Source organism: Alligator sinensis, unplaced genomic scaffold, assembly GCF_000455745.1.
Source record: "Alligator sinensis unplaced genomic scaffold, ASM45574v1 scaffold351_1, whole genome shotgun sequence".
Lineage (NCBI taxonomy): Eukaryota > Metazoa > Chordata > Crocodylia > Alligatoridae > Alligator > Alligator sinensis.
The window spans coordinates 381531-405452 of NW_005842790.1; the positions used below are offsets into that span (position 1 = coordinate 381531).

The following is a 23922-nucleotide window of genomic DNA, read 5'->3' on the forward strand; positions in this document are numbered from 1 at the left end:
TTGTTTTTGACATATGCTGACACTTAAAATGATACTTTAAAAAACATTCAAGTTATTTTCCCCAAAAAGCTTGTTTATAATCTCAAATGGCCCAGTAGCAATACTATTGTTCTATTAATTAACAGGTTGGTACTGTTCTACAATTTCTTCTTGTGTAGGCACACAGGGCATCTTTACACGTTCCAGTGTGGGAGGGGGGAACTGGCTCTCAGGGGCTGCTCTAAGTAAAACGCCTGCAGTGTCCCATGTATTCAGCATCCCACGCTTCAAGATGGTGGTGGAGGTACTTTAACTCAAGCTTGTTCAACGATCTTTAGTTAAGTGCCCCTGCCAACATTTTGAAATGCAGGGACACTGTATACATGTGATGCCAGGGCTGCTGGTGCGTTCTAATTAGCTCAATCAACTGAGTCTGCTCTGACCTGTTCTAATTGGAGTACATGTATAGGTGCCACAGTGGAAGCAGAGACTGAGCTGTGAAAGATATTTTTTCAAGAGACAATGAATTACTTTCCAGAGTATTGCATCTGATCGATGTGGAGGTGCCCCCGGGGCTCTCATGTAAAGTGATTGATGGACTGTCATGGATTTCCTTAGGCTATATTGTTATTCTTTTGGGTGAGAAACTGGTTCCATTTCCTTGAGATGCGGACCTCAAGGAACTCACCTTGGTCCTGTCCAGGCCTCCTCTATAATTACTTTGACAGAATGAAGACCTTGACATTCTCATCAAAGAAAGTTTCACATGGGAAATAGTAGAATTCCTGATCAAAATATTTTACCTCAATTCAGTATCTGATGCGGAGGAGGGAACCAGTAGATTTAGAACATAGCTTCCATGTCATATAAATAGCTAAATTTGACATACTAAGAATAAACTAGATATATTTTAAGACCCACTACTGTTAAGATGCTCTACAATAAGGGCCTAATTCGGATCTCATTTTATTTCTGTGTAAAACAGGAAAATCCCAGTTAAGTCAAGGACTTTACATCCAGATATCTACATTAGATCAGTCAGGCACACTGTGTTCCCAGCACTAGCACAGACATATCCACCTGAGGAATATTTTAACACTAATGGTTCCTGCACTCCTCCTGATCCAAATTCCCATTGGATGCTTAGTAAATACAAAATCAGATTCTAATAGGTCTTGCATAATTGGAAGCAAACATAAAAGTAAAAGGGCCACAATGTTATTCAATTTTCCCCCCAAATATTCATAGATTCATGGAATGTAGGCTGGAAGGGACCTTGGAAGATCATTGGGTCCAGCCCCAATGATATTGATATCATATTCCTGTATGTTTGTCTTGATCTTTCCCTTGGATACCTTTTATGAGAAGACAGCTGTCTACTCTCAACCCTTTGTCTACAGTATAACTGAAAAGCATACTTTTGGCATGTTTTGTAAATAATCAGTTGACTGCAACATATATAACTTGCACTCCAATTAAATATGAAAAAAACAAAGGAAAAGCACACAATATGAGAGAATGCAAAGAATATGGCTCATTTGGCTAATCAATGAAAAATGACACATTACTAACCTTTCAAAAATCATTTCTATTGTTCAGCTTCAAGTTTGACCTGACCAGACATTGTGAAAGACATCTAGAGTACTTATAGCAGTTTACAGTCTACTATCTACAAATGTCAAATAAAGCATAGCTATTAACATCAAACTATTGTAACAATAAGTAGCTCTACCTATTTTCTTGTAGATCATTTTCTCCCATAAAAACAACATTGTATTTTGCCTGCAAAATATTTCAAACTAATGCATTTCTGAAAAAAGTGGAGATGAACAAAATACTCTGCCTAATTTTCACTCTGAGAGACCATTTGCATCAAATATCAGAAGACAAGGCAATGCACTTGGTAACAAAACTGTATTATTTGCAAGGGCACTTACAGAACACAAATGCTTTTTATTATTAGAATAAATAGTCAACAAAATATACCAAAACATGTGAAGCTGTTTAAAAGGAAAGACAGTTTTCCATTGCAAATAAACTGAGGCAAAGAAAGGAATGTGCTTAAGCTCATACAGGTATCATGCTATTCTGACAACATGGGGCAAGCTAAAAACAGAAAGGCTGTCTGTTTTGCCATTTTCTCTTTCTTTTCCAGGAAACCAGATATTAAGTACCTGAGTTACAAATCTCCTCAGAGCCGCTCCCACTTCCTTTGACGTTCTCCTCCTACGAATGACACACAATCCAACGCCCACGTGCCAGCCCTAAGAAAAAGAGAATTGCTGTAACTCTAACAAACCTGCATCCACTTGGCTCTGGCCAAAGATAAAACATGCTCTAGCTCTGCAAATAAATTATGCCATTTGCTGACGTAAAAAGAAAAAAAAAGGAGAAAAAAAATTAGAGGAAGAATTCTTAGTCATCTGGAGCATGTGTTGAGATTTCAACCGTGTGTCTACAGATCAGAATTATCTAGTAGCCTTTGAAAAATTAAACATTAAAGTATTTAATAAATCACTTGCGTAGTAGTTAGGAAGGGAATATCGTCCATGAATACACACTGCAAAGGCAGTTTATAGTACTTCCTGACAGGTTATATGTCAGACATTAGTGTGATTATTTAGTTTGGAAAAGAGAAGACGTAAGGGGATTTGATAACAACCTATACCTATAGAGTGGTTACAAAGAAGATGGTGATAAGACTATCCTTTCTGACTGTAAGATATAGAACAATAAAGGTTTTAAAATTGCAACAGGGACAATTTAGGTTAGATATTAGGAAGAACTTTCTCACTATGAGGGTAGTTAAGCATTAGAATAGGCCAGGGGTGGGCAAAATGCAGCCCGGGGGCTGGATGCGGCCCACTAGGCCATTCTATCCAGCCCACGGGGCCACTAAAAAATTTAGAAAATTAATTAATCTGCCCTGAGCTGCCTGTCATGAGGCCCTTGATGGCTTGCCGAAACTCAGTAAGCGGCCCTCTGCCCAAAATAATTGCCTGCCCCGGAATAGGCAATCTAGAGAAGTTATGGCATCTCCATCCTTAACCAACACTTGACCAGGATGATTGAAACAGGGATGATCCTGCCTTGAGTTGGACTAGATGATCACCTCCTTGCCCCAAGTTGCTTCCAGCCCTACTTTTCTATGGTTTTATCATTATAGTTTGATCTTAAACCAAAGGCCAGGAAGAAAGGATACTGACAAAGTTGTGTTTTATCAAGTGAGAGACACTGTGTTATAAGAACTTGTGTTGTCATTTTAGGAACTGGGATTTCCAAGCTCTGCTCCTGGAGTTGCTGCAGAATCTGGGGAACAGTGTGGCCCAGTTTATTTGCCAGTAGGGCCTTGCAACAGGAGGATATTGATAGGCTCCAGGGAATTCTATCCAGCTCTCCTTACTGAAGGAACTGTCATCAAGAGATGGCTGGAATCTTTTGGGAAAACTAAAAGGGATATCAGTGTTACACCGAAAAGTACATTCTATTTTAAAGTTGCTGCAAAATAATCATTGTGTGTGTGTGTGATGGGCTAGCTGGCAGTGACTTAGCCCAGGGGTTTTGAAAGGGTAAAAGATGATTGGAGGATTTGGGATTCCCTTTCCTCACCGATCAGGCCTCAGAGACTCACCCTTCATGTCCCCTGATTGGCCCCTTGGGTCACCTGGAGGGGGATAAAAGGGGCAGCACAGTTGACTCAGGAGAGACCAGCAAGGGGCCACAAGGAAGGAGCTTCAAAGAGCTGGCAAGAGCTGGGCCAGTGGGGTGGGAGCAGTTGCCCCAGAAGCACCTGAAGGAGAGGGACCTGCAGGCAGCAGGTGAACCCTCAATAGCACGGCGTGCAGCCGGCAGGAGAGGCTCCCGCTAGGCTCCAGGATCCTCTACAAGAGGCTGCAGCCAGCAGGAGAGGCTCCCCAGCTCCAGCAAGGATCTGAACAATGACCTGAGAGGTTCCCAGCTCTGCTTCCAGCTTCCAATAAGAGGCCAGGGCTCCTGGAAGGCCAAGACCCCTAGTCACTTGGCACAGTACCAGCACTGGTAGCTGTGTGGTAGTTTCTGCCTACCATGTGGGAGATCCAAGTTCTAGCTGGGGTGACTTGGGGTGAGTGAAGTAACAGGGAGAAATGCTTGTTGCAGTGGAAAGGGGTCATTGTGTTTTCCTCCTCCAGGTACCTAGACCCTATATTCCTTATTATTTGACATTTTGTATTTTGTGCCTTTTATATTTCACCAACCAGTATTGTTTGTTCTGCTGTTTGTGTTTTATATTTTGTTAACCCTGTCTTTTGTCAACTGGATGAATATGTCTATGATTGTTAGCGCCTAACTTTTGTTGAATCCTGCCCCCTCGGGGTGTTGTAGTGCCCCCTGTACCCCTGGTTTATACTGGTTATGTTCCCACTACTGTTCTCTCATTAAAAGGTATATGGTTAAGTCTCCATTGGCGGTCTGGCTCTGCTCTATAGGGGGAAGCAAGTCCCTACACCTCCCACAGCGCTTGTACACCTGCTTTGATCCCTTCAATTGGAGACGGGGTACCTCTTGGAGTACCACCCAGGTTACATGTGATTATTTGGACTTATCCTGCTTCAAAAGACAGGGTGACAGGGTTCAGTTATAGAAGTTCAAGGTAAGAAAGAAACTTGTGGATCTTTGTGATGCTGCACTTGATTGAGTGTATACCACCTGCTACAAGAATTCCAAGCCAGGGAGTATCACTAGAACTTTAGATGGCTGGTAGATAATGACAAAGAAGCCAGTCATCATGTGACCATGACTTTCTCTCATCTGTATCCATCTCAGAAAACTCAAAAAGCAGTAGAGAAAGGTGAAATGACTAATCAGTTTGTGAAATCCAGAAGAGACAGCAAAGACACGGATGACTGCATAGGACTATACTGTGTTGACTTATACTTGGTTCTTTTCTTAAAAAGAAGGGATGAAAAACCTTTTTTTTTAAACAGTTAAAACTTAAATTCTGAAGGAGTTAATGGCTCTCACCTAGGAAATGTTCCAGCTCACCAGTGTGCCAAGTTTTGAATGCCTTTCCTATAGAATGCACATTACCCCCAGTGAAGGAGCTGTCTTTTCTGAGATGAAATGCAGTTGCTTAATTAACAGCATGCTTCACATAGTAGCAAGCTGAAAAAGAAGATGGCACATCTAAATGGAAGTTTCTCACTGGGTAAGTTTAGTCAAAACTGAGCGACCTAAACTGGAATGTTTTGTAAAATTTGATTCTGACTAACATACCCTAGCCAGTGATATATTTCCATTTAGATACATCATCCTCATCTGCAAGACATAGGGGCTAATCACGTCATAAGTTGTGCCGTGGAAATTTTAAGCACTAATGGTCTATCAATATTTTGCCACATCTATCGCAGTGGTATCTGAACACCTGATGCTTGATTTAAATCTCATCAGCATGAAATCTCCCTAGACCTTGACTAACAGTCTTCTAAATCATCATTGACCACAATGCCTAATTTTTGTCTAGATTCCTCCAAAATGTTGATCTTGCTCAACCCTTCTTACTTTATGAGTTGATAAGAGCCTTTAGACTTAAAAACCAAGCCTTAGACTACATAAAATTACTACTGAGATCAAATGCAATAAAAATAAGTTTCCAATAAAAACTGACATGCAATATCCCTTATTGTAGCAGCACTAGCAGGTGCCACTACAGCAAGAGAAAAAAAGCCTTTTATTAAAGAATATATGCTGTGGTACAAGACTATCTAGTAAGCATGATACCCTGCTTCATTGAATATGTTCTCCTTGGAAATCAAGTAAAGGTGCCTCATAGTTTTTGATCTTCTAAAACTACATTTTACTTCTGATTCATGCTGACTGACTATAACCCTACAACAGTTATTGACCATTAATTAGCAATGAAGTGCATAGTGTCCTAGGAATTAAAATAGCAAAGGCAGAAAAATGAACACAAGTCTCTCTCCCCTCTCATAGAAAATAACCAGCAAATACATTATCATAAGTGAAAAATGCTGCAACGTGAAAATCTCAAAATGAGGTTTTAAATAAATGTTGCTACTGATGCCCAGCTGTTAATACACATAAATGAGATGTCACCTATTTAAAAGAATTAGATTACAAGAACACACACAAACATATTTTTGCAGCAACTATAGCTGCCACAGAGAACTTAGTAGAGAGAATCTTTTGAAAGGAGAGGGAAGGAGAGGAGAAGAGAGGAGAAGAGGAAAGAAATAAGATTGAAGATAATTAAATAAAACCATTGGTGGTTCTTTTCTTTCAGACTCTGCATATTGCATCTGATCCAAAAACTTTGGGGCCTTTTTTCCCATAGCCTTGCTGATTGCAGGCATTCCTTCATATGTATATTTGTATCGCAGGAGTACAAAATAGATGCTAAAGGCTACCAAATCAGAATGACAGTCCTTCCTCACCTACTTGGTGGAGGTGTAAATGACTAGACAAGGTGTAAGGCAGTGGGTACATCCTTCATTAAAAAAAAGAGACATGGAAAAAATACCATTAGCCATGACAGAGAAAGGTTGGCTGTTCAACAGTCTAGTCCAATTCCAACTAAAGGCAATGAATCAGGCCCTGACCAACCAAAATAAAAACAAAAATTACATGCCATAATTATACACACCTGCTTAACTTTGTTCATATACAACAACAAAAAAGATATTCAGACTAACAAGGCAGCCAGACTGTGAAGGGCATATACTGGATATGGTATAGAAGTAGATATTAGCAGTATTAAAAAATCTTGGTAAATTTGTGTTTATTAATTTTTTGTAGTTTATGCAAAATAAAATATTTTAGACATGGAGATAATTACTCAGAACTCTTCTTTCTTCCCCAGCTTAGCCTGATTTCCAGAAGACCAGTAACAAATGAAGCAAGACAGAGATGACTAGATCATTTGTCTTGGAGGTCTCAAGTTGCATCTAACCAAAGGTTTTGACAGGTCATTACAAATTTTTTTAAGTCCTCTATTGTAAGGCTGTGTAGGTGGCAAAGAAAAATTTAACTACCTCAACCACTACACCTGCAAAGTCTCACACAGGACGTGTGTATGGCTCTGTGACAAAACTGTGAGCACATCAACTCGCAGCAACCCCATGGTAGCAAAACCCCTTTTCTGCCAGGCTTCTACCACCCCCTAGCAGCTGCCAGAAAAGTATATGCAGAGGTGCCCACTCTGACAGCTTTTGTAGCCCCTATAACAGCAGCTAGCATTCAGGGTGCCCTCCACGCTACCAGAGTGGAACTGCACAGGTGCCTACTTGCTCTGTCAGGTTCTCTGTGGCAGCTGCTATCTGCCAGCAGGTGAATAATGTAGACAAGCCCTGTTCTGTCTTGGTGGCTCATTCAAGCACCCCGTTATGAGATCTTAATTTTTTTAATTTCCAGCCAAATTTTATGTTTTAGGTGGAGGGAGAGCATGCAAGACAACATGGTGAGGAGACAAATACTAAAGTCAGTGGTTCTCAACGTTGTTAGACTTGAGGAAAATGCCAGCTCTTAGTTTTCACTCATTTTTTGACTGCAGAAAAATAATAGATTTCAAGGCACCCTGGGGTGATAGGACACTTGCGGTGACCAGCACTGATCTTGGTCTTTGGAGGTTTAGTTTTAGCTGGTTTCTTAATAGGAAGGATTAGACTTCTTTAGAGAGTCTTGTTCCAGCCGCTGCATTTCAAGCCCTTATAATAATGTAAGAATTGCCATTTAGTGGGTCCAACCATAGATCCAACTTGCCCAGTTCCTTGTCACCTGGAGGCAGAGAGAAAAGGCTGAAGGGCAGAGTCATCTAGGTACAGCCAGGGTTTTCCCCCTTCCTGTTCCTCTCCCACTGCAGCCTCCAGCATTTAAGGTAGTGCTTCCCAAACTTTTCCTCAGCATGACCCCTCACAGCCTCCCAGATGTTGCCCATCTGGGGTCCCAACCCAGCTGGGGAACCACTGACTTAAGGTCTACTAGGTTGTGGTTCACAGGCTAACCCCAGGATCAGCAGTACTGATGCTCCAAGGTGCCCAAACCCTTTTTATATCTGGCTAAACCGTGAGCCTCAGGAGCTAGACCCGCAGCTGCCGGCGGGCGGACAAGCCCCTCCTTTCCTTCGCTCACTGCCGGCAACATTTACTGGGCGGCTCGTTCCGTCCATGCGAGGGACGCGATAACGAACCCCGAGGCCCCTTCTCTTGCTACCGGGCGCTCCGGGACCCTTGCCCACATCCCTGCGAACGCCAGCCCTTCCCCTGCTCTGGGGAAGGGCCCTTCCCATCTGACTGCGGCGCGGGTCACAGGGGAGGAGCCAGCGGCTGCGCCTCGCCCCGCCCCCACAAGAGCAGGGGCGGTGACGTCAGCGGTCACATGACGGGACAACAGCTGCTTCTCGACGCGCCCGCCCCCGCGCGGGGGGAGGAGGGACACATCCGGGACTTCCGCCCGGAGCAGCTGCTGCGATCCCCGCCCCCGCGCGGCCAAAGCGGGGGTGGGCGCCTCCCCAGGCGCCAGGGGCTTAGCGCAGCCGCGCGGGGCATCCCAGCAGGGCTCCCCTCCCTCCGGCCAGCCTGTGCCGGGGCGTCCCAGGCGTCCCAAGCGGGGGCGTTCAGCCCCGCCAGCCATAGCCAATCGATCCTCATTCTTAGCCCCAGCCGCGCCTGCGCGCCGCGCTCTGGGGGGTGGCCCAGGCCTGTCGGTGCTGCCCGGCTCGGCTCGGATTCGTCGGGTCTGGCGCCGCGCGCCCGCTTCAAACCGTCGCCGCGGCCTATGAGTTGGGCGGGTTCGGCGCTGCGGCGCCTGCTGCTGCTCCTGCCGTCTCTGTCCCTGCCCCTAGTGGCGGCGCCCACAGGTAAAAAGCTGGGGGCTGCCCCCTGCAGCGTCCCCGGGGTGAGCGCGCGGCTGGGCCCGGTACTTCCCCGGGGAGGTACCGCCTGGGAAGCTCTAGTTACCGCATTTTCTGAGAACTCGCACACTGGAAACAACGGTGCCAAGAAATCGTCTTCTTTTCTTGTCATTGCTCGTAACTCCCCAGTGAGGAGCGGGACCCGGCAGCTGGTTTCCGAGCGAGGAGCCTGAGGGCTTCTCCTGTCTCTCTTTCCGCGTCCCGGAGGACTGCGGGCTCATCCTCTGCTCCGCCGGAAACGTTCACGTCCCTCTCTCAAATCTCTCTTCTGTCTAGGAAATGCAGTTGGTAGCCCACTTGCTCGGCCCCCTTTGGGACATGGCTCTGGCTCTCGAGGGACCTCGGGTAGTGACAGGATGGATCCACATTGGGTTCTCACAGGGCGACCCACGGCCCTTGTTTTGCAGCGGCAATGATTGATAGCGGCGGCCAGCGTCAGGGAGATAAGGAAATGGGGTTCATCCTCCTCCTCCTCCTCAACTTTGGCATGGCATGCAAAGGATACTAGCTTTTTCTTGGTTTTTATGGATCCGGCAGAATACAGATCCAGCCACTTATTGTGCCAGAGGCAGGGTTTACAGAGAAACCCTATGCTTACACTTTTATCAGTTAAAAGGAGAAAAAAACCCTGTCAAAACAGTTTCAGAGAGAGTCTCTGCCAGACAGTTTTGTATAGAATGATGCTTTCTGTTGCTTATTGTGGAGTTCACACACACATACAAGGGGGAAGTGATCGATCAAGGGAAAGAAAGAGTGAACATGTCTTTAAACAACGTGCTGGTAAATACAAGAACTATACAAAGCAAAAAAATTTTTCCCCCTCATCTTTGAGTTATAATAGGTAAAACCTTTGCAGATAGCATTCTTTCCTGCCCATGGCAGGGGGTCCGACTTGATGATCTGCTCAGGTCCCCTCTGACCCTACCAACTATGAAACTATGAGATAAAAGGGTTACTTTTAAGATGACAGTATCTTTTCAGTAGAGGTGCACTGATGCATCAGTCCGAAATCAGATCGGCACGGATATAAAGAAAATTGTCTATATTGGAAATCGGCCTGATGTGATAATTTGGCCGATAAATGGCCTGTGCACGTGTGCAGCTGTAGGGCAGCACGTAGGCAGTGAGGAGCAGAGCCGGCAGCATGGAGAGCTGCATGCAGCTGGTAAGTCTAGTGTCTCCCCCCTCCCCTCCTACCACAGCAGATTTACCAGCTATACACAGCTGTATTGGAAATCAGATCAGTGTTGGCTGATATGCCTCCTTAAAAATTGGCTATCAGTATTGGCCCCAAAAATATCTATCAGTGTACCCCTACTTTTCAGCTCTCATTTTAGTCTGGTTCAAGATAGCTGAGGGAAGTGTATATCTCTTAGTTTAAAAGGACAATGAAAACAGGCTGTTCTAAGTCTCAGGTTCCAGTCATGAGACATTACTAATTTGTCTGCTCCTTGCATTGGAGGTCCCTGGTGTTGGGTCTGCCTCTGAACCCTTCAGCTGATCCTAAGTCTGGCAGGTCTCTGGTTGCTTGTTTCCAGAGACAGATGGTCCCTTCCCTAAGAACTTGTTAACTTCGCAGGAAAGATAAATTATGAGCAGATTGTTCAGACTGAGGTACAACTCTGCTCAGAGAATGGCATCTCCTTGCCTCACTCTTTGTTTTTATGTAGGTGCCTGCCCATTAACTCAGAGCTGTCCAACTGGCGGCCCCTGGGCTCTTACCCAGCCCCTAATCCCCCACCCCATCACTGCAGCTGCAACAGCAGCCAGAGTCTTTGTGCTCCTCTGGCTGCCACTTCCTGCCCTTGCCTCAAGGGATGGGGCAGCATTATGCAACCTAGGGAGCCCAGGGTGATTCACAGTATATGGACAGCTAGTGACCATTCCCTCCAAAACGTAAGCTTTCTACTCATTATCACTTCAGGTGTTGGTCTCTCTCTGTGGAGGAGCAGTAAGTTAGCAAGAAAGAGCTCAGGCAATGCATAGGGAGGGCATGTGCCCCCCTGAGATTGACTGCTGCTGGCTTCTTTAGGTGGTCCCCACTCGCCGCTGCTGACACCACCGCTGGCTTCTGCAGATGGTCTCTGCTTGCCACTGACTACAAATGGTGCCCCCCACCCGAGTCTCGGGAGGCACTAGTTGTTCATGGAAGAGCTTGTCATCTTGTCATCCAATATTTTGTCATCCAGATGTCAAGCTATTTGTGCTGTTGCTTTGATGAGAGTGATGATAAGCATCTGCATGGGGATTGCTACTTAGACCATAGGCTGTGTTTATCCCTGGCCTGAAGATGTTCAGCTTCCATAAGCTTCAATGTGGGTGAGACTTAACTGGTCAGAAACTTTTCTGCACAAGAAAGCTGCTTCAGTTTAACCCAACTGATTTAGTTAAATCAGGGCTGTCCAACTAATGGACCCTAAGGATTAACATTGCAGCTCCCAGGCTCTCACTCAGCAGCCACTGCCTCTAGTACAGACTACAGTACATCTTCCAGCTTCTGCTTCCTGCCTCTGCTCCTGGAGGTGGGCCGAGCAGTTAGGAAGGTGTTGCACATGCAGCAGGGCAGAGTGGGGCTGTTTTTGCCCCATACATTTTTCAGGCACGTTTCTATTCTGAGGAATGCCTCTAATCCTGAAAGTGGTATAGAGTCTAAAAACTTCCATGTAATAAGACAGTGGGAGTGACTGATTAGCAGTCCAGGTGACAGTGAAAATTTGTCTAAAGACATCTAACTGCCCTCGCTACAAAGTATTACCGCTAAATTTATGTTACTGTTCAGAATATATGGGAAAAACAATGACAATAAATTATCTGAGAGAGTATATTTTTATTAATACACTGTTTAAAAATTACAGAATTATGGTGTTTCTCTGCTGAGAATAGTTTGTGGCATTATGACTATGACTTCTGCCTTCACCAGCAGTGTTGTACATTAGAAGACTTGAATTTGTAAGCCTGTTTACCTCTTTAGACTTGTACAGTCAAATTTACTGTTAGGATAAGCACGGATTTCAATGGAAGTGCACCCATTTAGCCAGCAGTGAATTTGGCCCACATTTTATACCAAAATAGTAGCAGCCTTCCCCCCCACCCAAATTTTCAAAAGTGACTTAGAAGCCAAAATCTCAAATAAAAATTACTTTAGAAAACTATACATAGTGTAATGTGTTTGGCTTCATGCAATTTGCGTTTGGTTCTCAGAATATTAAATAGTAGTTTAAGTGGAAACAATGCATTATTATGTTTTGCCATAGACTCAGTTTAACACTATTTTTCCTCTGTAGATGAAAACTGTATCTATTTGAAGGAAACAGAAATGCTCCACAAAGTAAATGCACACTGTTACTGTTACATGCAAAATAGAAGAATGGATTTAAAATATATTTGGTCAACTATTCAGGTAAGATTCCACTTTCTTGATTGTGCTTCAGATTTGTAATACATTTCATACTGGATTTTTTTCCAGTAAAGAATATGATCTAGATACTGTATTACAGGTGCCAAGGCTTGCATAGGTGATAGAAGCATCTTACAGTGGTGTATGACACTCATATTTGGCATGGCTGATTTGATTATTTGAGGTTTCTTACTTGCTTTATTGAGGAGACAGAAACAACTCCTCAAACCTTGGGCATACTGTATATTAGATGGTGACTATTTTAATGGTAGTGCAAGAAGGTTGGTGCGCCAACTCCCCATGGAGCCCCTCAGCCAGTCGTCTTAATACAAACAATAATCTGTGCCCCAAACAAGCAGGTGGTTAAAGCAAAACTTTAACATTTTTTGAAGCAGCAAGGAAGGCTCCTGTAGTTTGGGCCCCTTCTTAATACCAAGCTCCTTTGGGTTCAGTGCTGCCTCCTGGCCACAAACTGTTCTTTCCCAGCTTGAGTTCCTTGCTTTTTCTACCCTTGGGGTTTTAACTTTTGGCTAATCATGCACACCTTGGCTCCTACCCCCTGGCTGCCTCCCTTAATGGGCCAGGCTGCCCTGTTACAGGTAGGAAAAAGATCAAGGATACATAATATCATCTGTGTAACTGAAGTAGTCAGGGGGCAATTTAAAAAAATGTACATGTTGAGATCTGAGCTGCAAAGCACAAGAAAGACATCCCAAATTCCATTGAAAACAGTGGTAACTTTGGGCGCACATTTTTTTTCCCTGTGAGGTCATTTGAGGATCCACTCTCTGTCCCTACTTCTTCAGACTGTCCTTTACTTCTTCAGAGAGACGGACTCCCTGTATGGGGGCAACAAACAATTTAATTTCACCTCTGCTGGGGGAATGGGACTTCCTTCTCCAGGTACATGGAACACATATGTTTATTTTTAGATATGAATAAGTGGAGGCCCTGATACTATCTTTCAGCAACTGGGAGAAAATATTCTGGGAATAAACGGTTAAATGAGGGTGGCTAAGATTTCCCACAGCAAAGTACTAGCCATACACACTTCTTGTGGCCAGATTTGTCATTAAAGGTGCCCAGACTTAGTAGCTCACAATCTAAGCATCAAGAAGATTTTCCATATGAGAAGGTGGACAAGATTTCTTACAGATCAGCCCTTGAAGAAAAGAGGGCTGGTATTTTTATTCCTGCTTCTTTCTCCCCTTCTTCTCTGTTCTGATAGCTTCTATTTTCCTTCTCTGTCTCCTCTAATATTCATATAGCATTACTATCCATGAGAATGTACAAGAGTAGCAAGTTCAACCTGCTGTAGCCCATTTGGAAAGTGAGTATGATTTTCTGGCAAATAAACTGTGGGTAGATAGATGTCAGTGATGAGTTAACAATACGTATTATGAAGACTTGATCCTTTGGTTGGATCCTTACACTGACATAGAGACCATTTAACCTCATTGAGCTCTTGGTGATGTCAACTCTAAAGACCAAACTGAGGAAGACTAAACAACTGATTTAAGGGGCTGGCAGTTGCCTTCCTATTCTGTAGCCCCATACTTTGTTATTTCTCCCTGCCTTATCTATGAACACCATGTGTGTCTTTCAAAACAGATATATGGTTCTGAGTTCCTACTGTGCATGTTTTGCATTTTTTGCAGGTGAAAATTAACAGCACAGAAATGTTCCAGTTTGTGCCTATTTCAGAGGAAAGCAATTGTCAAAATTCAGAAAATGTTTTTGCATTTGCCAAGTGTGTTGTTCAGAGCTTCTGGCAATCAGAGACATTTAAAGAAACCAACATAAACATAAACCAGTATGGAGAAAAAATGTGTTTCAGAATTCAGCCTCTCAAGAACACATCCTATGCTGTGAGTGTAGAACGAAATAGTAAGTAGAGTGATGCTTTTCAGTCATCCTATGAATGGACTAGATCATGATGTCAGTGCCATCTGAATCCTACATTCTGAGTAGCAAGTTATTCAAAGAGAACAGACTTTTCTGGTAATAGTTACACAATTAAAACTCCTTGGATAAATTGGCCTAAATGTCTAACTTTTGTTTTTTCAGTGGTGGATAAGAAGCTTTTCTTGTTGTTTGTAGCTGGTGTTTTTCTGTTCCATTTTGCAAACACTTTGAGTAGGTGAGTATTCGTTTCCTTATCTTGGTATTATTAGGGTCACTGCATCCTGGGTTAGTTGCTATCCATCAGCAAAGATCATAAACATTTTTTTAATTAAATAAGAAAATTGTCAGTTTAAAATCTATAACAGTGGTTCTTTGTGGCCCTATTATACCTATCTACAGCAGGGCCATTGCAGGGAAATGCTGTGGGACCTACATGGTTATTTCTGGACATGGCTTCTAGCACGTGGGGGAAGACACAGGACTGCACCTCAGATAATCCCTACAAAGATGTGGGCAGAAGCATCCTCCTCCCCTTCTGTAGACCAGAAAAATTGACTGAATGCCTGGGTTTATTGCATTAAGAAAGATTACAAAAGTCTCATTCCGTGGTGCAGAAGGAGGAACTGTTTGTGATGAAGTTGTTGAGGGCTGTCTAACTACTGTCACCTTTATGCTACCCTATGCACATGGGTGCACCTCAGAGACAGTTTAGTGTATGGGCTTTGTACAACATGTAAGGGAAGATGTCTGAAGTTATTTTGTCTCCTGGCACAGTGCTTGTCATCATAGAATCAGTTAATTTTTTACTCAACTTACTTTGATGCACTGTGCCACTTTTACAATTTTAACATTTATTGATGATCTTCCAGTCACTGTTGGGCTAAATTTTGCCTAGATTTCAAATTTTGTAAGAACAAGCCTATACAATCTAAAAGCAGTAGGTGCTTTTTCTAAGGTTGATGCAATTAGGTCAAAATTGTTTTGCACTCCAAAAATTACAACAGAGTGGACAAGGAAATTAAATGAATAGAAACACAATAAACCAGAATTAAACTGGGGAGGTGTGTTTTGGGCTCACGATTGTGAGAAATGCAATAAGTAAATATTGGGAGTAATAAAACGTCAATGAAGTTATTTCTGATTCTCACAGCTGATGGGCTTTTTTAACTGGGGCTAAAATCTTAGCTGCACTTGTTTATTCTCAACAGGGGGAAGGCTGGATTCTATACAACCATCTCAATTCTCCAAATTTGAACGATCTGGGACCTCAAATGGCCCTTAGGGCAATACTAATTAATCCATCTATCCCAATCCAAACTGTACCCTTTCCCATCCCCATTCTATTCTTAGATGATGACAGGGAGCTGGCTGTGCCACCCAGAAAGCTTCCTTGCTATGGGAATCACTCCACAAGAGCTGTTCCCAGTAGAATCATAATCTCTAGTCTAGGATTCTGATTAATAGCTGAAATAAAATTAGTGTTGTATTTACAAATCAAAATGCTTCCAAACCAGCATCTTCCTCTTGCTGTTCCTCTAACAGAAGTGCTGTGTTTTATTACTCGGCTGGAGTGGTACTGGGTATCCTTGCTACACTAGTCTTTCTCCTGTTAACATTGAAAAGATTTATTCCAAAGGTAAGTGTGTCATTTGAAGAACAATAAAACACCTGAAAAATGTAGGGCCAGATTCTGCTGTTGTACTACTTTTATAATAGAGGAACTCTGCTTACTGGGGAGGGAAGGAATGTTGCATCTATGTAAAACCAAGATAAGTGAGAGCTGAATCGCACACAATTCACCCCCAAAGGCCAAAGCCAACAGATAAGTTTGCTGACATACAGAGAATGTTTATTCTGAAACCTGAGTATTTTTCTCATATAATAGCTAAACTTATTTATGAGACTACATATCAGTCAATATGAAAGTATAGCTTTTCCTCTGTAGGAGCAAATTTACCTCACCACTGCACTTATGTATTTCAGATGCTCTGGCTTCCACATATCTGTCTCTCATATGATGAGGATATTACTTACTAACATACTGAGTTGGGATGCAACATGACAGCACCTCCAAATGGTGATCTGTTTCAGGAAGTTGATGAAAACAATTTAACTGTTTTGACTGAAGACTTCAGAGTGCCATGCAGTGGGTAGGGGGAAAGATTGAATGTGTGTGTCAGATAGTGATCCTTTTGCAGAGGAGAACTGTATCTTCTTGTATGTTTGCAAAGTCTAAAGCTCATTTTGACCCCAGTACTGATCGAGATATTTGATTGCTGTGATCATATAAGTAATAACTAACTGGCTAATTTGTGTACCACATTCTTTCACTCCTAGCACAGCACCTTTTGGATTTTAATGAGTGGATGCTGGATGTCCTCTCTCTATTTTATTTACTATTTGCAAGAGGGAATGAAGTGGCTGTGGTCTGAATATAGAATCTATCTACTAGGTAAGAGAACTGCATAGCAGACAGATTAATAGTTATAATAAACGTAAAACATTGAAAACAATTGATATTTTCAGCTCACTCATCAATTTTGGTTTTTTTATCATGAATATGTGTAGGTGGATGCTGCAGGCTCCTAATCTATTCAAATAAGCTTTTATTCATATTAGATACTTATATAAAGAGTTTGATGTATTGGCATTAGGAAGAGAGCAGATTTTGCCCATATTTTTTCTTCAGTCATTTCCAAGTTCACGCCCACTATGAAAGCACAGGGTGGTTATGGTGACAGACAGTAGCTGTAATTTCCCCTCTGGTGGGAGCTCTGGGGTAGGTGGTGTGCAGACTGGAAAGGGAGTGTTGTGGCCAAAAGGGCTAGAGAGCTCACTGATTCATCATATGCCCTACCAGTGCTCACTGATTCATCATATGCCCTACCAATGCTCACATGCAGCCGTTTGTAGCAGTTCAAGGCAATACACTAATCACTGCATCCACTTTTTTCCTACAGTTTACATATCAGGCCTATAGAGCAGCTGTTGGCAGCCTTTTAAGGCTGCAGGCCAAACTGACCCAGTTAGGGTCAGAGGGGCCACTAGGACTCAGCCACTGCTGCCACTTTCTCCCCCTGTGGCTGCACAAGTAGAGCACCTACAGCTAGTGTTTTTTTCCCAGAGCAGCATGGGAAAGCAACTGCTGCTGAAGCCCCCTGCTGGTGAATGTCCCCAAAGCCCCATGTCTGTGGGCCAGATCTGGCCTGCAGACTAGGTTGCTGCCCCCTGTTGTAGAACATTCCCAAGTATCCAGCAGGTGGCAGGGGGTGCAGCAGCAGGCCATGCTAGGTAGCAGCCATGATCTTTGTCAACCCACCCTTAAAGTTAACTTTGCGTTAATTTTCTGTCCTCTGACACTTTTTCTGCTTTCACAGGATACTTTTTTACTGTTGGCTTTATCAGCTTTGCTGTTTGCTACAAGCATGGACCACTCACCAATGAACGAAGCATAACCCTGTTGACATGGACTTTACAAATGATAGCCTTCCTCTTGATTTATTTTAGTGTCACTATCCCTGAGGTTGCATATGCAATAATAGCTGTCATCCTCTGCTCCAAAGGCCTGCATTATCCTGTTGGTGTGATCTGTTATGTGGGCAGGTTAGTATCTATTTTATGAACATGCAAGTCATTGTATCATGTTAATATTTAAAAGGATAATAATAAAACACACACTGAGGGTTCTTAATTACTAATCCAAATCATATTCCTTACTTAATAGAAAGTGACATGAGAGCAGAGGCTGAAAATCCTGAGGCATAAGAATTAAATAATGTTTGAGGCAGGTGTTTCAAGCACAGGTCCTTCTATGGAGAACTGTGACTATATCTTTAAGTACAAATGTAATACCTTCTCTAGCACATGGTAACCAGTAGCTGTCTTGTCTCCTTGACATTGAAAACATCATGGCATTTTGAGGTGTAACAGAACTTGCACTTTTAGCAATAGTTCCTTGCAGATGTCTATAGGACAGAGCAGTTAGCCTAAGATCACGTGAAATAGGGATAGTAAAACACTGACAGTGTTCTAGGTCAGTTCTGTCAAGAGGAAAGTCCAGGTGTTGAATACCTGGCTCCACTGAAATCAACAGGAGTTTTGATATTGGTTTCAGTTTAGCCAGGGTCTTCAGTTCTACTCTTACTGGGCCCCAGAACAAAAATAAGCTCAGTATGAGCAGACTTTCATGTTTATATGGAGCCCCATTGATATACCCAGGCTCTGTGCTGGAGCTGGTATCCACCCTCACAGAGGCCTTAATTGATAATCCTAAGGCCTTCCTGCATTGCAGAGTGACAACAAGCTGTGGTTTTCATCCCTAAAAGCAGCCCCAACTGTTTATACTGCCTTTTATCTCCAGTAAGAGAGCATTCTATCTAAAGGCAGTATGCAGTACTCTTAGTTCCTCAACTTTGCAATATACACCTTCTGCAAAACATCGGTGAACCAAGGAACTGACAGAAGGGGCAGAGGCTGAAACAGTCATTGCACCAAAACAAAGCCACTTTAAAATACAAGTTGCATATGTATCTGTTGCTCACAGACTTAGTTCTCTCTGAGATCATTAGAACTTACCCCAATTTAAGCCAAAGCTGTATTTAGCCAAAGATACCCAGCCTGCAGCCAGAGATAGCTTGAGGATTTTTGTAAGGTGACTCCCATATTTAGACTGCAATTTTGGTAACTGACTGCTACTGCCAAGCCAAGAGCACGAAGAGTGCATTAAAATAACATTAAGGGTCTGTATATACCAGTGGTTCTCAACCTTGTTAAACACAAGACACTCCTCAGAAAATGCAAGCTCTTCATTTTCACTTGGTTTTTACTATAACAGATAAACCCTTCTTTTGCAAAAAAACTCAGAAAGACCAAAACAGGTAAGAATATATTTAATACTGTGGATTCCAGTTTGAAATCCCTGGGTTTATCTTAAGAATCATGGCAGCACCCTTGAAACAAACTTAGGGCACCCCTGTTGAGAATCACTGGTGTACATTGTTGGTGCACTACTTGTGCAGCTGCTGCTGAAAAATAAGCCCTGCCTATCCATCCCACTCTGCATGGTCCAAACTCAGAACTCAGGTGGTGAAGCATGCTGGGATCATCTGCAGCAGCTCTCCCAGTGTTGGAAACCAATGGTTTAAGTGGCCTCACTGGGCTGTTTCTGGGTTTGGAGAAAGTTGGTAGGAGTGTTTGAGGGTGGCATGGTTGGAGCATCCCAGCTGGTGCATTCTATCTCCACAGCATAAACATACCCTAATAATCTCAGGCAGGTTCTAGTGTATTCTGAAACAACAGCTTCTCATTTTTGGCTGTTTAAATTTGCAAAACAATGAACCCAAACCTCTAGACTGAACTGACAAATGATTGCAGAGCAGGGGTATCAAACTCATCAGGCCCTGCTGGCTCAGTGAGTGGTACAAGGCCTGCCTGAAAGCCAGATCTGACCCACAGACCAGCCTTGTGCACCATATGTACTGTACAGCACCAGAGGCAGTCTAGGGGACACCACACCCATCATGTGGGTCTAGTCTATGACCCACAGACAGTACCATGGGCTGGATGATAGGGCTCTGTAGGCCATGTCTTTGACACCACTGTTGTAGAAGAAGCAAAGTGAATAAGTGCTGTTGGTATTGTTAATAATCAAATCTGTTACTAAGATTTAAGAGCTTATTCTACAGATTTACTAGGACCTTTGCCTGTGACCTTAATTGAATCAAGATTTAGTCATGACAAAAAGAACCAAAAAAGAGCTTCAATCCGTTCCCCTTTTCCAGGGAAAAAAGAAGGAATGCAGGTGGCTAGAGCAGATGCTTTTATATAGAGTTCAGTCTTATGGCATCCAGCCCTGGCTTATCTTACCTCCAAAGTCATCACAACATTAAAAAGTGGAAGGCAGTTGGGAGAAAGCAAAAGTGTAGTATATTTTCTACTAGATTTTAAAATGTATTATACATTGCCATGCAGCATCTAAAATAGCACAGCAGATGATAAACATTCTGGTTTCTGACTACTCAAATCTTGTCTCAAAATTGCACAATCAAAATAAGTTATCAAGTAAGCAATGCAGTGATTCCTAGAAGATCTGGAAAGCATTGTTTACCTGGAAGATTCCCTAAAGTATGCATGCCTATTTTGTGTGTTCAAACTGCTAGATCAGCAGCTGTCTAGTTAGTGGACTTGACCTGTGGGCACACACATGCAGCCATGCACATACAACATACTTCATCCAAAACTCACTTCTACTTAATTCCATATTTTTAAATCGGGCCCAGAGGTGAAAGGCAAATGTGTTGGGCCATGGGAATGAAAATCAGAATCAATATCCTGTACTTTTGAACTATATATTTATCTTGACTTCATAAGAATGAGGGAAAATAATGTTTTAGTGGTGGATGCCAGAAAGAGAATTAAAGATTTGGGAGGGGGTGGAAGGAAGTAATGCATTCGTAATATATAAGCAATACTCATGACAAGTTTGGAAGTATTGACTGTATTCTTTTGTAGGAAAATCAAGAATCTTTTAAAATCAAGAAAGTCAGTGTTTCGGTATCTTACTGAAGAAGAATACAGGGAACAAGGGGAAACAGAGACTGTGAAAGCCTTGGAGGAGCTACGCTTGCTCTGCAGGGATCCAGATTTCCCATCCTGGCTAGCAGTGTCCAAGCTCCACTCCCCTCATAAGTAGGAAAGCATCTCATCTTTCTTACAATTAAATGCAATTTACACGTACTGTCATATGAATGATCCAAATACTTCTGACAGCATTGTAATGTATAAGCATGATCTTCAAAGCCTTTAGAAACATCATTGACTTCCTGTATACAAATAGTTGTTTAATTTCTAGAACTTGCAGGCACTTCTAACTTTATGCTGCCTCAGCGTCCTCCGGACATTACATCAACATTAATGTAATGTAGATGCGTGCCCCACTGCTTTGCAGAATACCAGCATTGCTTCAGTTCTGTGCCTGATGCAGCACCACACAAAAGCTTGCAAAAGGATTCTTGTAGCTGTCTCACCAGGGCCTATAATGAAATTCTTGGGTGTGGGTCTTAGGGACCTTACTTGCTATACCCAGGGTTTGAAGTGTCAGTCAGTTTTAGCCTTGGAGTGTTGTAGAGGTAGCATCCTCTGCTCCCAGGGAACAAAATAAATGAAGTAGCTGTACCTGGAACAGCTCAGCAGAGACACCTATGACAAGTAAAGATGAACTGTAAAGAGAATGGGGCTGGCAGCCAAAGATTGAGGGCGATAAGATTCATTAGAACTGCAGCCTGCAAAACCAAAAGAAGAATATTTTTAATATTAGAAACAGGTTCTGTGCATTACCCAGCCACCTGAAATGCCCTTCCTAACTTTAAGAGGCGCCATCTACTTAGAATTAATCAGTTAAAACCAAATTTAAACTAGTTTGAGTAATACCTACCTTTGACACTTCCCCAAACCAGCTTTACACATCTGTTATCTGACTTGCCCAATGTTGCTGAGACTCACCTCACCATAAAGGGAAAAGTATGAGGCTGTATCCAAATACTGTCAGCTGCCCAAAGTAAATGAGTTGAAAAATATACCAATTCACATCTCCTCTGTGTCTCTATGAAGCCCTCTACATATCTTAGTTAATCCTTAGAAAGAACCTTGGGAAGTAGAGATAGGGAAACTGAGCCCAGAGGAGGGCATGTGACATAAGCTCTCAAAAGCTAGTGACAGTGGAAACAAGTCAGATGTTCCTTACTCAGTCAGTCACAAAGCCCCACTCCCACTTGGAGAACAAATTATTGGAGGCACGGAAGGAAAACAGCTAAGTCAAGTGACAAATGCTTTGTGCTAACTGTTGCCTTTTGCTGTTTGTCCTTTGTCATGTGAGATTTCCTACCTCAGACTTAGTGCAACATCCCTCATGCTGGACTCCTGCTGTAAATATCATCAATACATACACAGGCAGGGATGAGGTTTAGACTTTGTTCTCTGCACTCACAGGTACTTTGTTTCCTTCCTGCCTGACAACTTCTCTTTAAATCTGGCAGGTTTGCAAACTTTGTTCTGGGATCTCCCCACGTGTCACCTGCAGAATTGAAGGCACATGATGAGCAGTATGGTCTTGGGGGGTCTTTCTTGGAACAGCAACTCTTCAGTACCAGGACAGAGTCAGAGCAGGACCACTCAGCTACTCCCACAGAGGACGAGGATGAAATTCAGGAGCAAAACAGAAGTGAAAATGTTGCATTTTCCTACAATGATGAATTATTCTGAACCACTTGGAAAATCTGCTGCAAGAGAGGATAATTAAATTCAAGGCGGTCTAGACTGAGTGCTTGCTCCTGGGAAGCTCTGCTTCTTACTGAACAGTAGGGGGCAACCAAGATTCTTTGACAGTCATTACTGAGGCCGTTACTACACTTATAAGCAAAAGCAATGCTTATGTTTTTGCTATATTGTTAACTTTAGTCTGCATATTCTCTGAACAGGTGCAACACAGGCTGCAGCAATGCAGACACTTCACTGCAGTGCCTTGACTCCCCTGAAGAGATTACCCCTGGAGGAGGCAATCTTTTTGGACAACAGATCATCTTAGCATGTGGCCCCTCTGCTGAGAACAGGACAAAAGAAGAAATTATTAGTAATGCACTTTTACAAAGTACCCTATGTGCTAACGAATTCACTTGAAATCCATTCTAGATGTACTGATAAAAAATATTTTTTCACATACTTTTCTGCTAATGAAGTATGGAGATTAAAAGCAAAATTAGAGAGTGGCAGCTTCATAAGCCTTTTCTCACTGTTCTGACCAGGCCTGATCTCTCCCTGGCTTCATCTGCCCTTCCATGCAACTTAAAAGCTCTTCTTTCTTTTCAAGAGCCCTGCACTTCTTGGCTCCTCCCACCTTCCCTGCTTTCATCACTCCATTTCCTTTCTCTTTTAACCAAGCTACACACCTGAGTCCCATGCCTCTGTTTCCTTTCCCAGACACATGCAACCTCTTTCATGCAGCCCAGTAATGCTGAGCACTCTGGCTGACCCAGGTTCTTTCTGTAAGAGCTGCAAAGGATAAAAGTTACACAGTACTTTTAACTATTCCTTTTGGTCTCTGTGTTCCTGGCTTCTCACAGAGTATCTCTCTCATACATAGCATATGCTATTTTAAGCTGCTCTAACAAGGATGGGTGGGGGAGACGCTAGAGCCACACAAAGCACTCACAGATGGTGTTGGTATTGCAGCAGTACACCTGGGTTACAAAGCTCATTTCATGAGTTGGGAGAAACAATGTTCCAAATAGAACAAGCAGGGAAGAAATGCTTGGGGGATCCTCCTGGAGAACCCATCCCTCCTTATTTTTTAGATTCATAGATGTTAGGGTCAGAAGGGACCTCAATAGATCTTCGAGTCCGACCCCCTGCATAGGCAGGATCTCATAGGAAATACTAAATTTGCCCTACCAAAAGGCCAAAGACTGCCATGCTCACAACCCCTATTGGACAAAAATTCTGTATAGCAGCAGTACCTATTTTTCTGTTGAAATTACGTGTAGTGACATACAACACCCCATATTACTCTTGTAAGGGTCTACCTATGATTTATGGTTTACCTACAGTGTGTGATATTTTCCTTAACAGTTGCACGTTTGATCCAGATTACACTGGATTTAACCTAACATGGTGAAAATGCAGCACATTTTGCCCTTGAAAGAAATGTGCAAGATGCTAGCAACATTTTTACCATCATGCTAGA

At 42.9% G+C, this 23922-nt stretch overlaps 1 protein-coding gene across 1 annotated transcript; it reads left to right on the plus strand.

Moving 5' to 3' along the window:
- Positions 1-8087: 8087 nt before the first annotated feature.
- NEMP2 (nuclear envelope integral membrane protein 2) lies at positions 8088-23593 on the plus strand. The gene is made up of 9 exons (XM_006034983.3): positions 8088-8830; positions 12169-12284; positions 13940-14168; positions 14349-14421; positions 15729-15822; positions 16524-16638; positions 17564-17789; positions 20697-20873; positions 22220-23593. Exons 1-9 carry the CDS (start codon positions 8350-8352, stop codon positions 22443-22445), a joined length of 1737 nt encoding a protein of 578 aa, XP_006035045.2. The 5' UTR covers positions 8088-8349; the 3' UTR covers positions 22446-23593.
- Positions 23594-23922: the final 329 nt, after the last annotated feature.